Source organism: Callithrix jacchus, chromosome 8, assembly GCF_049354715.1.
Source record: "Callithrix jacchus isolate 240 chromosome 8, calJac240_pri, whole genome shotgun sequence".
Lineage (NCBI taxonomy): Eukaryota > Metazoa > Chordata > Mammalia > Primates > Cebidae > Callithrix > Callithrix jacchus.
The window spans coordinates 8,869,481-8,884,201 of NC_133509.1; the positions used below are offsets into that span (position 1 = coordinate 8,869,481).

At 36.7% G+C, this 14,721-nt stretch overlaps 1 protein-coding gene across 6 annotated transcripts in view; it reads right to left on the minus strand.

Moving 5' to 3' along the window:
• The window catches only part of VPS13C (vacuolar protein sorting 13 homolog C), a 196,197-nt gene that overhangs the window by 150,005 nt on the left and 31,471 nt on the right, over positions 1-14,721 (minus strand). For 4 of the 6 annotated variants that reach the window (XR_013520680.1, XM_035258763.3, XM_078333289.1 and 1 more), the window contains 6 exons: positions 9,016-9,081; positions 8,547-8,656; positions 5,945-6,004; positions 3,255-3,314; positions 2,355-2,435; positions 1,441-1,498 (listed from right to left, as the gene is read on the minus strand). Coding sequence is in view for 5 of the 6 variants with exons in the window: in XM_035258763.3 (XP_035114654.3) it covers positions 1,441-1,498; positions 2,355-2,435; positions 3,255-3,314; positions 5,945-6,004; positions 8,547-8,656; positions 9,016-9,081 (435 nt within the window). In the remaining variant the exon portion in view is untranslated. The remainder of the gene's footprint in view (positions 1-1,440; positions 1,499-2,354; positions 2,436-3,254; positions 3,315-5,944; positions 6,005-8,546; positions 8,657-9,015; positions 9,082-14,721) is intronic. The other 2 variants (XM_035258764.3, XM_054239324.2) reach the window with 1 other exon arrangement.

A 14,721-nucleotide genomic window follows, 5' to 3' on the forward strand; every position in this document is an offset into this window, starting at 1 on the left:
ATACTAGAAGTAAAGAAAAATGATCAAAAATATGTACAACAAAATCACTACCCAAAAATATTTCAGCGGTTTATGCTTCTACGTATCTGCCTAATAATAAGCTCGATGGTTAAAGCAAAATCTCCAAGGTGCAAATTGGAGACCTATGCTTCTGGGTAAGAAAATTATAAATCAGACAACCTACTCTTGGTTATTCACAGTCCGCATGAAATTAGGCTTCTCTTCCTTGCTGCAAGACCTTTAATGATTTTACTGTTCACGGAAAATACCAACACAAAAAGGGAAATAAGATGTGGTAACTTTGTCTTATTTAATCACTGCTTATTAAAGCAGAATTTAATAACAAAATCATGAATAAAATTCATTCCAAAAAAGGAAACTGCTCACCTCTTTATGATTTTCAAAATGATCATGACATACATAACCTTAGAATCAACTAAAGAAAATAATCTTTGGGTTGAGAAGTAATATAAAAAGGTGTATCAGGGAAGATACTAGACGGGAATGCAAGGTGATAAATGATAAATTCTAACTATGAACAGTATCAAAACTATAAAAACTGTGATATCTTATAGTAATTACAACTTGCATAAGATTGTAAAAAATTTTCAGCTGCTTTAAACACTAGTTATAAATGGAAAATGCCTAAGAATGAAATTGTAGATTTTTCTTAACTATTTCCTCTATCAGTGAACCTAAATGCTTTTGCAAACAAGCAGCACTTGAAAGTTTTGTCATCATAAAATACAGGGATCTATGTAACATAAGTGCCAACTACCATCCAGAGGCAAATAGTTACCAAAGAACATGCAGAAAACAACAGTGAAGCAGAGTAACATGGAACAACATGAGTACGAAAGCTGAGAACAACCGTAAAGACATAATAAACCAACAGCTTCAGCAGAACGAAACTGAAATAAAGAAAACAGATGGAAAAAATAAATAAAGAAGGAGGAAGCTTTGTTAGAGATCTAGTTATAAAATAAAGGTGAGGCTGCCCAGAAACAGAAAAGCTCACACACCAAAAAAAACTCTTTAGAGTGGCTGGTTTAAGTTAACACTGCAATAGTAACATGGTAAGGGTGACCTGAATACCAGGATCTCAGAGATTAAGTTATTTTTTTGAAAAAAGAGAGAAAACCTAAATCCTAAAACAAAGACTACAATAGCAAGCTAAGAAGAATACATGGATTTCAAAGAAGGCTGGCCGTAAGGAATGAACTACAGCCATACTGCCCTTCTCTCTCTGACTCTCCATTGTGTGTGTGTTATCTATTCCTAAATAGTTATAACACAAACATGCTGCGCATCATAATACTAAGGCATAAAATTAATAAACTTTATTTGACAAAGTAACTTTACCACACAGGTATGTTAAAATAATGTATTTAATTCTATGTTTCTTCCTATAACGTGAAATAAACTTTTACTATTACTTACTGTATTGATAATTTGGAGGTATATTTCCACTTGTAGGAATTTCATTTTTCAGCCGATCCTAAACAAAAAATATGAATGAGAATAAAAAAGAAAATGCACACATATTCAGCCACACACACATACACACATACAGACACACAAAAAACCTGGTTCTTACAACAGTATCTTTGTTTCTCTCTTTGTTACTGGAAGTAAGAAAAATACACTGAGCATTATAAAGATATAGAAGCAGACAACTTTAAGAATTCTGTATGTCTACAAACAATCATGTAGTATGTCCCCTCTGACTCTGAAAAAATGTACATAAATGTATATCTATACATTGGGATTTCAGACACAGTCTAGTCAAAGGCAAATTAGGTGGTACAGTATCTTTCTGAGAATTAAGAGATGGAACACTGAAATTTAGCCAGGTCTAAAAATCCACCTGTTCTTCCTTTATCCATTAATAAATATGGCTAAGACTGGTTTAGCACACTGAAGTTTTGAATTAATCTTCTACTATTCAGAAAACATCATCACAAATGTCTAAAACATTTGTCAAAGATAGACGCTTTATATCTGTAATATCATCTTTATAATCTTTATAATACTCAATCATTCTAACATGAAATATCAGAATGTAACCAGAATACCATCAAAATGAGAATGTAAAAAAATCAAAAATATAGTCTTAATATAATTCTATGGGCTCTGATGTCATTGCCCAGTGAACTATTTTACAAAAATCTTAAAAAACAAAAGTGCTTTTCTGGAGACAGAAAGATTTCAAAGGATGTTTTTCAAATTTCCAATCTAGTGAAATACAAGTTAAACGAATAGCTGATACCCTTTCCTCATGAAGGCCCTCTTATGTTAAACAAATTTAGGGAGTGGGAGTGAAGCTAGCTCTTCCAAGTTTACATTAATATTACCAAAATCTGTTCCCTTGATCTCTGGTAGGACATGCTGCAGTTTACATTCCAGTAGGCACTAAGACTATCAAGTCGTATAAGCTGTAATGGAAAAATGAAAGAGATCAACCACACTGAAATTAGGAATCAATATTAAAAGATTATTCTCACATTCACCACTCCAAAATGACCCAAATGCCATTTTGAATTTTTAAAAGAAAGAAAATAATACAAAAATGAGGGGAAAATATATCCATGCTATTCAGACTTCATTAAGTCTAGCATTTGCTAAATTGTGCTTCGAAGAATACTGTTTCCAAGGAACTCATTCATTCAATTACCAAATATTTATTGAGCATTTAGTATTTAACAGACCCTGTAAGTATTTTGCTGAAGAAAAAGACATGATTCCTCCGGCAGATATGAATGGCTGTTTGCAGAAAACAGGTGGTAGGAGAGGAGTCTATGATCAATACAGTGGAAAACTATGTACTAAATATCCCTCTTGGGGATTCACAGTGCTTGTTAACATATTTAAAGTATTGTGAAGCTCTGTACTTTAAAATAAAAAGAAACATATCTGTTTAATTATGTACAGGTTAGTACTTCAACCAATATTCTTACTTGATCAGAGAATATTTTTTCTGTAACATCTAAAAATATCTCAGTATCTAACGTTCATAAAGTGCCATTTGGGAAATATTAACTGTATCCAATATCTGCATTTGATAGATAAAGAACCTGTATCTCAGAATTGGTAAGTGATTACAGAAGGTCACACGGTAGGTAGCATAGCCGAAACTAGACCCCAGCCTTTTAACTCACACTCCACGGGCACAGGATGCTCCACCAATGTTTCCTCAGGAAAATAAATTAAGTGCACCTAGAAAACTAACAAAAATTTTTATCCCAATATAATACCTTGTATATAATTTTTTCTGCTTCATTTAATATGCATGGAGTCCAGTGTTCATTTGCAGTCTAAAAGGAAAAAGAGAATACCTGTGAAATGTGGTATAGATGTCATACAACAGCACTTTAATACTTGCAAAATGTAACAAAATAGAAAGAAAAGACATCTAGTTAATGTTAGTTAATATTAGCTATATATTTCTTTACATATTTATAAGACAACATCAAAGAAACAATGAAAAGAGAATTGATATGGTTCTAACTTAACTGAGTTCATTCACTCAGAAAATAATTACTGGGCTACTATGTGTATTACTGGAAAGAATTGAGTATAAATGAAAACAGAGAGCCAGCCTATATACTACTGAAGATGGTACACGTTCCTTTTTTTTTTTTTTTTTTGAGACGGAGTTTCGCTCTTGTTACCCAGGCTGGAGTGCAATGGCGCGATCTCGGCTCACCGCAACCTCCGCCTCCTGGGTTCAGGCAATTCTCCTGCCTCAGCCTCCTGAGTAGCTGGGATTACAGGCACGCGCCAACGTGCCCAGCTAATTTTTTTGTATTTTTAGTAGAGACGGGGTTTCACCATGTTGACCAGGATGGTCTCGATCTCTTGACCTCGTGATCCACCCGCCTCGGCCTCCCAAAGTGCTGGGATTATAGGCGTGAGCCACCGCGCCCGGCCTTAAATAAACAAACAAATAATTGTTGTAAAATAGGAAGAAAACCAGGACAGTATGGAAATTACAGCATGACCATGTTTCTACAAGGACAAGCACGTTCAGCAATGCCAAATACTAAACTTATTTTTAGCAGCAAGCGCCTTATTGAGAAACCTGTTAAGAACTGTTTCCGTGGAGTAGCAGAGTGAGAGTAGCATGAGTAAGGCATCGGTAAGATAGGTAAGATAAGATCCGGATCAGATGTGGGAATATCACTTCAGATTTAAAAGTTAAGGTTGTAACTGCAAAGAAAAACAAGCGGTATGGATACAAAGAGGTAGATCTGCTAGGCTGCTGTTCTAATAGCCACTGTAATGGCTGAAGCAGGAAATAACTGAGCCAGACGATGTGCCGAATGTCTTCATAAACTATCTCATTTAATCACCACAAAAACACTGAAAGGTAGATACTATGCTAGTGAATGCATGTGTTTTTGACAGAAGGAGATTAACATGGTAACCAGTACAATATTATTTTGCAGGTCTTTGATAAAATATAATAGGAAGCATAAAAGAGGGAGTGGCAAATTCTAAGAAGGAAATGAAAAAGAATGAGAAAGAAAAGGTCATATATCACATAAGTATTAAAACTTGAGTAGAATCACCAGCCAGCCAAAGGGAAGAGAGTAATACAGACAACTAGAGCAGAGTCAAGAGTCTGAGCAGATACAAAGGGTCAAACAAAGCAAACACTAAGGAAACTACACATTCTTATGCACTAGTAGATCCGTTATCAGACAACCGGAGATACATGACCATTTTGTATTTTGTGCATTGTCTGCTAGAAGTGCAAAGTTACTATGCTCCCTTATGGCCAGTATCATTAGATACAGTTTTCTGCAACGACTCTTTCTCTATCCTTTCGAACACAGATTCTACCCTTGTTAAAGGTGTTACTGTATACTTCTTTTTATCAGAAGTTTCTTCAAATTCATTTTGGAAATGGCAAAGGATAAACAGTATATGAAACACTAGCTTCCTTCACCTCCTTTCCTTTGTTTCTTCAGCTCTTTCTCTTTATTGTTTCTGCTCTGTTCTTCAGCTCAATGTGTGTCCCTGCTTCTCTATATGCCCATAACATTGTTAAGCCTTCCATATAACCATGTCCTTCTTTTCCTGTTTCTCTGGCAGCCTACTGCCCTTCCATTCTTCTTCCTCTTCTTTCCCTACTGAGGCCCTCTTATATAAGCAGTAACAAGGCAAACTTGTCTGGTATCATTTACGGTTCACTGTCCTTAACTTTAAAAGTATCTAAGTGAACCACATCTTCTCCATAGCAAAACCTGATTCAGCTATCTGTCTTCACTTACATACCCTAAAACATGTTTCCTACCACTTAGTTGCCCATAATAGAAAAAAATGTACAGCCTATATGTATATAATAGTAAAATATACTGAAGGTGAAAAAAATAGAAAAAAATCCAGCCTATATATTTTATATATGTGTATATAGATGTCCAGCCTATATGTATATTTAAGGGTAGAGTTGCGTGTATATATTATACACACAACTGTCTACCCTTAAAGACCATTAAAAAAAACTTATTATAAAATCATCAAAAACAATTAATTCACACATAGCCCAGAGATGCATACGCACACACATGCACACACACATAAACATATATATATCTAGAACCTATTTAGAAATTCCATCTACCTATACCAAAATGAGTACACTACTCTACAGAAATTCATCTTCCCCTACTTTCCCATGTTTAAGATACAGCTTTCTTTCTTTCAGATTATTCAATAACGATATTTTGATACCTGTTATATGGAAAGACAATTAAAAATAATTTTAAAATGTAATAATAGCATCACTAAAAATGGTGAACTTCTGGAAAAGTTGTAGCATGGTAATAAATTTTAAAAATCATAGTTCTTCACAGTACAGTTGATTTTAGACAATTTACCCTATGACTTCAGAATAATACTTTACAGGTTCCACAGAAGTTTTAAATAAAGAAAACATTACCAACAGACTAAGTTCTCCCAGTGTGACACCAAATGAAAGAGGCCGCTTTGGATCAGTGACCTACCAAAAAAGAAAAGATAAGATGGTGACGGTGAATCCATGTCCTTTACAATAAGCAGCAAAGGGAAATGTGTTTACAAGTTAAGTCATACAACTCAGCTGGATTTGTGTTCAAGTTTTTGCTCTATTTCTGTCTTCAATATCTAAGTTGCAATCCACGGTGCTTAAACTATATCAAATGCGCACAGTATCACTGTTTTAGACATCTTAAAGAAAAGTCTTATAGAATTGCTTGGTCACGGCAGAAACTAAGGAAATTAGGGAGAAGGGAAAAAGATAATGTTCTAAATCATCCAACTGGGATTCCAGAGTTTAGTCACATACACTTTTCTCAAATGGAAAAAAATCCATGTGGTACAGTTGAGAAGTATGAATAGCTTTATAAGTCATTTTTAATTAACATCAGATATATGATGATTTGTGGCAAAATATTTTCCTTCATTCCCACAGTCATCTCTTTATACTTAGAGATAACTAGCTCAAAATAACTTGCAGCTCATTCTGAAGAAACTGTCATTAGTTTTATTAAAGACAACCCTCAGTTGCTAACGTACTGCCTATAAACCGCGGTTATTATCCAGTGAGCATCTTTGTGATAAATTGTATTTTCTCTAAACCCATTTCTTTATTGTTATTATTATTATACTTTAAGTTCTGGGGTACATGTGCAGACCGTGCAGGTTACATAAGTATACACATAACATGGTGGTTTGCTGCACCCCATCAACCCACTATCTACATAAGGTATTTCTCCTAATGCTATCCCTCCCCTAGCCCCCTACCCTACTACAGGCCCCAGTGTGTGATGTTCCCCTCCCTGTGTCCATGTGTTCTCATTGTTCAACTCCCACTTATGAGTGAGAATATGTAATGTTTGGTTTTCTGTTCTTGTGTTACTTTGCTGAGAATTATGGTTTCCAGCTTCATCCATGTCTCTACAAAGGACATGAACTCACCCTTTTTTATGGCTGCATCATATTCCATCGTATATATGTGGCATATTTTCCTTATCCAGTCTATCTTTGATACACCCATTTCTTAATAAATAATTTTGTAGATGAAAGAATTTCCGCCTTTTTAAAGGCTGAATAGTATTCCATTGTGTATATATACATTTTATTTATCCATTCATGCATTGATGGGCAATCTTCTCTAGAGTGAATAGTGCTAAAATGAACAAGGGAATGCAGCCTTCTCTCTGAAATGCTGATTTCAATTCCTTTGGATTCATAGGAATCGAAATCAGTATCCTCTTATCCTCGGGAGATATGTTCCAAGCTCCCTAGTGGATGTCTCCAACCACAAATGGCACCGAACCCTAAATATGCTATGCTTTTTCCTATATATATAAACCTATGATAAAGCTTAACATTACAAGTCAGAAATGGGACTGCTAGCTCATACAGTAATTCGATTTTCAGTTTTCTGAGGAAACTCCACACTGTCTTCCAAAATGGCTGGAGTAATTTACATTCCCACCAACAGTGTATCCAGGATCGCTTTTCTTCACATAGGATTTTAATGATAATTCTTCTACTTTCATAATGTGTTGAGCACACTTCATTTTCTTAAGTTTGTCATTAACAAGGCATTTATGATTAGGTTTCTTCAAGACATTTATTTGTTAACACAATTCATTTTAATGACTCCATTAAGCCAAGAGATAAAGTGGGTATGACAGAGATGGTGTTTTTTGAAAATCTACAAGTGGCTCCTGCTGACTTTCAAGTTACACAGGGAACTTATCAAGAAAAGAAAAATAAAATCTAGAAATGTCAGTATTGCTTTAATTCAATTCAAACTTAGGGCAACTTAAAAACAAAAAGAATGCAAACTCATTTTTAGAAGCAGTGAACATTTCCAAGTTCCTAGATAAATGAAAAAATTCAAGATTTCTTACGTTTTGAACTTTTAAACAAAGCAATACATATAGGTCAAAAAATGTTACATTTTAATTAACATTAGCCAGTTAAACAGTTCTTACTCAGCTCACGTCACACTTCTGATCATGAGTGAGTTTGGTTTCTTTTGTGCAATTACTGTTCCACATGTGTGTGAACAGCTGTGGGTTTTCAATCCAACTCAGTGAAATGTAAAACAAATGAGACTACAGTCAGGTGACCAGAGTCTTAGTCATGTTTTGGGCAATTAACATTACCAATAGTTTTTTCATCGCCTTTTAGAATTAACTCTTTTGTCAGCAGAAAGCAAACATTAGTTCCTTAAAGTTTTAATATGATGAGTCTCAACACGTAAAACAAAATTCAAAAAAAAAAAAATAACAGAGGATAATTGAGGACAATCCAAAAAACTCTTTTATCAGCTTCAGAAAGGAACACATGGTAATTTTATAGTATATTTATGTACCTAAATGCTCAATAAAACTAGCCTAATACAAGAACATATGGTAGTGTACTCATTAGAAAATAATCAATCTTGGATTTAAAAACGGGTACAGATAATCCATATGTAGAAAAGTCAAAAATGTTACAAAATACATATTTAATTATTAACTTAAACTGAGTAAATAAAAATTACTTACATCATCTTCATATTTAATGTGAATGCCTGTGATTTTTACTTGCACATTTTTTATTACTTGAGTTGCCAATTTTTCCACAAATGTATCCTTTTTGGTTTCTTTTGGCTTATCTATTAAAAAACAGAAAAACAGAAGCTCAAAAGTTGAAATTCTCATACACCTCAAAATTAATTAATGTATCAAAATTAATAACCAAAGGACAGCTAAGGCACCACTCAATGGAAATTACAGCCATAGTGTCTTTATTTATATTTTAATATGCAATTCCAACCTGAAATGTGTTTTTTGGCATTTTTGTTCATATTTAATGCCTGTATCACCTCTTCCTAAAATGTTTTTGAAGTTATACTGTTTATCTGACATTCATTTCACCTTCCAACTGGAATCTAACACCCATTTCACATTCCAAGTCAGAAATAAAGTAGCAATGTGTATAAACAACACCATGGTATAAAACTACTTTACCTACCTTTTGAACGATCAAGACCTTTAAAAGGTTTCTTAAAATGTTTTTTGTGCTTTTTACGTTTACGTCCTTCTCAGTGGAAGCATTTTAGTGAGAAAAGGATAAAATTCAAGTTAGCAGACTACAGGACAGAAAGAAAAAACAACAGAATTCTTCCTGACAGCAAATTCTGGCACAACTCACCTTACCTTATTCTAAACTGACCTGTTACTTCAATATAAACACAAATTCACAAATCTTCTTTAGTCTAGAATAACCTTCTACAGTAAAGAATAACCTTCTTTAATCCAGAAAATACATTGGCAGGTATAATTATACCAAAATGGGATAAAATCTCCATTCCCAATGCCATTTACAACATCAATGACTTTACAAAGTTATACTTTAATTTCAACATTACCAAAATATTGGAAATGTAACAAAGACAGAATATAAAATTTTCAGAAGGTTTTGATAAACATACAGTAGGAACATAGGCACACAGATGAAATGAAATGTAAGTTTGGATGATACACTTCACACACAAAATTATTTAATGACTCAAGGATATAAAGAATATTCAGTGGGCATAACATCTACATTGGACTGTACACTGAATTCGATTAGCAGTTCCTTTAAAACCTCATTCTCTTTTGACACTGCCTAACTGCATTCTGGCATTTACCAACACCTGTCTTACTCAACTCACAAATCTTCACACTCAACTTCGTACCAGTTCACCCCCAGTCTGAACTCTTGAGGCAGTCTCTGTTTTATCAACTGGTCTCTACTCTCCAGCCTCACCTACTAAAGGTCCTTCTATACTGTTACCAGATTGACATGTTTTAAAAAAATTAATTACAGCTTGTTAATCTCTTGCTCAAAATTATTTACATTCTCTCTGCAACCTGCCAGACAAAATTAAAGTGTGTTTACACAACAAAGAATGTCCTTTTATGAAGTGACCCCTACCTCCCTGTCCTGTTCTATCTCCTGCCAGGCATCCTTGCATTGGATACTACAGAAATACTGATACTTTCCAAAACAGGCCATGCTTTCTAACGCCGAATGCCTCTACATATGTCATTCCCTGAACTTGTCTTGCCTTCCCCGAAGTTCTTCACCAGGCGAACTCCTAGGCAGCTTCTAAATCTCAGGCCCAGCACTGCTGCCTGTGTGAAGCCTTCTTAAACTCCTCCAACTAGCCCAGGGCCTGTACCTTACACAGAACTGCATAAACAGTGATTATAACATATCTGAAGTATGTGTTTAATTGTCCTGCCATTAGGCAGAAGGCTTCATTAGGTCAGAGATTATCCTAATACCTGGGCACAAAACATACAATACTTCTCTCTTCAAATGGATTAAAAGAAATCCACATCCGGCTAAATTAATGTTATATATATTTAAGAGAATAATTTGGCTTGAAATTTTTAATTTGTTCTTCCTTGATTTTTAAAAGCAAATTGTTCTGCCACTATAAAAAATTAAAAAACAAATCCTGGACTACAAAACTACAATCCTCAGTTTCAAGAAGAAAACATTTAATAAGTAATGTAACACAATCAGGATAGTGATACCAGTAATTCTTGCCACCATAAAAGTCACTGACTCTGTTCTATTCACAAATCAAACATACATAAAAAGAGTAAGTTTTCAAAGAAATACCATTTGAAAAGAAACAAGCAAGAAAGCCAGACTAGCCATGAAAACCATTCCACTTGGCAGACCAGCTTTCAAAGACAGACTCAGCTGCCTGGGTTTAAATTCTCTTCTTACCTGACCAGTTATCTTTCTGGTTTCATATTTGTTCTACCCCATATTCTGCCTTTCATCTCAATGGCAGATACACCATGTTTAAACCTGTCTTAACAGTTTAAACCTAATTTTAGTGCTATGCAGCACTTAAGAAAAAATTTCTAATTAATCCAATAAATAACAAATTTATGATTCTCAACCACACACTAAAGCAGTTCTCAAACATTCTGGTTTCACAACCCATTTAACATTTAAAACTTGAGGACTCCAAGACGGCCGATTAGGAGCAGCTCAGGATTTCAGCTCCCAGCGAGAGTGCTGAGGGTGAGTGGACGCTACATTTCCAGACAGATTTTTATTGCCCACATACCAGGAGATTCCCAGGCGTAGGAGCCCCATGGGTTGCCGGCACGGCTGTTTTGGCCAGTGCCATGGGTCTCTGCACAAAATACATGGGTCCAGATGCCATTTTAGCTGGTGATTGGAGCACCTGGGAGACAGAGTCGCCCATCCAACTGATAAAATGGGGACTGAAACAGGGAGCTAGGCAAGGAGATTCCCCGGCAAAAAAGTGCCATGAGTCTGCAGCGGATGTTTCAGCCAGTGCAGCGAGTCTACACACAAGAAATCACACAAATCCAGGCACCGTTTCAACTAGTGACTGAGACCCCTGGGAGACAGAGTCGCCCATTCAACTGAAAAAAAAAAAAGGGGGTCCGAGGCAGGGAGCCAGGTAATCAGGCTCAGCCAGTCCCACCCCCACAAAAAACAGCAATCTGAAACGCTTTGGATTGAGAGTTTCACAGCAAGCACAGCAGAACCCAGGACAGTCCAGCTCTCTGGGGGAGGGGCGTCCACCATTACCGGGGCGTCCACCACTACCGAGGTAGGACGTCATTGCTGAACCAGCCCGCCATTGCCGAGGCAGTCTGCCATTACAGAGAGACTCTGCCATTACAGAGGTGGGCTGCCGTTGCCGAGGCAGTTCTAACTATACCCCTATAAACAGGACTGCAGGGAAGTTCACACGGCAGCTGGGCAGAGCCGACAGCTGCTCAGCAACGCCTCTGCAGGCAGACTCTGACTAGGCTGCCTCCTCGCTGGGCAAGGCAGCCCTGAAAAAAGGCAGCAGCATGACAGAAACTTATAAATAAAGCCCTACCTCCCTGGGACAGAGCACCTGGGGGAAAAAAAGGTGTTTATGAGTTCTGCTGCAGCACACTTAAACATACCTGCCCAGCAGCTCTGAATGGAACAACGGAGCTCACAGCTCAGCACCTGAGCTCCTATAAAGGACAGACTGTCTCCTCAAGCAACTCCCTGACCCCCTTATATCCAAAGAGTCACCTCGTAAAGGAGAGCTCAGACTCACATCTGGTGGATATCTTTCTGGGACAAAGATAGCAGAAGAAGAAACTGGCAGCAACCCTTACTGCTCTGCAGCCACTGCAGGTGATCCCCAGGCAAGCAGAGCCTGGAGTGGACCTCAGCAGTCCTATAGCAGAGGGGCCTGACTTTTAGAAGGAAAACTAAGAAATAGAAAGAAATAACTTCATCATCAACAAACTGGACATCCATTCAAAGACCCCATCTCAAAGTCAACAACTGCAAAAATCGCAGGTAAATAAATGCACAAAGATGGGAAGAAATCAGCACAAAAATGATGAAAACACCCAAAACCAGAATGCCTCTCCTCCTCCATGGGATCACAACTCCTCACCACCAAAGGAACAAGGCTGGATGAAGAATGAGTCTAATGAATTGACAGAAACAGGCTTAAGAGAGCCAAATCAAGAATGAACTGCCATTCACAATTGCTACAAAGAGAATAAAATACCTAGGAATACAACTAACAAAGAACATAAAGGACCTCTTCAAGGAGAACTACAAACCACTGCTCAACAAAATAAGAGAGGACACGAACAGATGGAGAAACATTCCATGTTCATGGTTAGGAAGGATCAATATCGTGAAAATGGCCATACTGCCCAAAGTAATTTACAGATTCAACAGTATCCCCATCAAGCTACCAATGACCTTCTTCACAGAATTGGAAAAAACCACCTTAAACTTCATATGAAACCAAAAGAGAACCCGCATAGTCAAGTCAATTCTAAGCAAAAAGAACAAAGCTGGAGGCATCACATTACCTGACTTCAAACTGTACTGCAAGGCTACAGTAATCAAAACGGCATGGTACTGGTACCAAAACAAAGATATAGACCAATGGAATGGAACAGAGGCCTCGGAGGCAACATCACACATCTAGAACCATCTGATCTTTGACAAACCTGACAAAAACAAGCAATGGGGTAAGAATTCCCTGTTTAATACATGATATTGGGAAAACTGGCTAGCCATGTGCAGAAAGCAGAAGCTGGACCCCTTCCTGACTGCTTACACTAAAATTAACTCCAGATGGATTAAAGACTTAAACATAAGAACTAACATCATAAAAACCCTAGAAGAAAATCTAGGCAAAACCATTCAGGACATAGGCATAAGCAAGGACTTCATGACTAAAACACTAAAAGGATTGGCAACAACAGCCAAAATAGACAAACGGGACCTAATCAAACTCCACAGCTTCTGCACGGCAAAAGAAACAGTCATTAGAGTGAATCAGCAACCAACAGATGAGAAAAAATTTTTGCAATCTACCCGTCTAACAAAGGGTTGATATCCAGAATCGACAAAGAACTAAAACAGATTTACAAAAAAAAAAAAAAACCCATTCAAAAGTGGGTGAAGGATATGAACAGGCACTTTTCAAAAGAGGACATATATGAGGCCAACAAACATTTGAAAAAATGCTCATCATCACTGGTCATTAGAGAAATGCAAATCAAAACTACATTGAGATACCATCTCACGCCAGTTAGAATGGTAATCATTAAAAAATCTGGAGACAACAGATGCTGGAGAGGATGTGGAGAAATAGAACACTTTTATACTGCTGGTGGGAGTGTAAATTAGTTCAACCACTGTGGAAGACAGTGTGGCAATTCCTCAAGGACCTAGAAATAGAAATTCCATTTGACCCAGCAATCCCATTACTGGGTATATATCCAAAGGATTATAAATCATTCTATTATAAGGATAAATGCATACAAATGTTCATTGCAGCACTGTTTACAATAGTAAAGACCTGGAACCAACCTAAATGCCCACTGATGACAGACTGGACAGGGAAAATGTGGCACATACACACCATGGAATACTATGCAGCCATAAAAAACGATGAGTTCGTGTCCTTTGTAGGGACATGGATGAACCTGGAAACCTTCATTCTCAGCAAACTGACACAAGAACAGAAAATCAAACACTGCATGTTCTCACTCATAGGCGGGTGTTGAACAATGAGAACACATGGACACAGTGTTCTCATTGTTCAACACCCACCTATGTGTGAGAGGGGAGCATCACACACTGGGGTCTGTGGGGGAAAAATAGGAGTGGGACAGCGGGAGGTGGGGAGTTGGGGAGGGACAACATGGGGAGAAATGCCAGATACAGGTGATGGGGAGGAAGGCAGCAAACCACACTGCCATGTGTGTACATATACAACAATCTCACATGTTCGTCACATGTACCCCAAAACCTAAAATGCAATAAAAAATAAAAATAAATTTAAAAACTTGAGGACTCTAAAGAACTTTTTATTTATGTGGGTTATAAATACTGATAGTTACCATGTCGGAAATAAAAACTGAAAAAAAATTATGAGTTTATTTAAAAATAAGCCATTACATAATACTAAGTTTTACTGAAAAAAGTCGCATGGTTTTACATTCTTACAACTCTTTGCAGTGTCTGACTTAGTAGAAGACAGTTGGATTAGCCTATCTGCTTCTGCCATCAATCTGTTCAGATATGTTGTTTTAATTGAAGGACATGATGAAAATGTGATCTCATTCTAGGTATATAACTAGAAAAGGGAGGAGTATTTCCAATGCCTTATGAAATTATAGA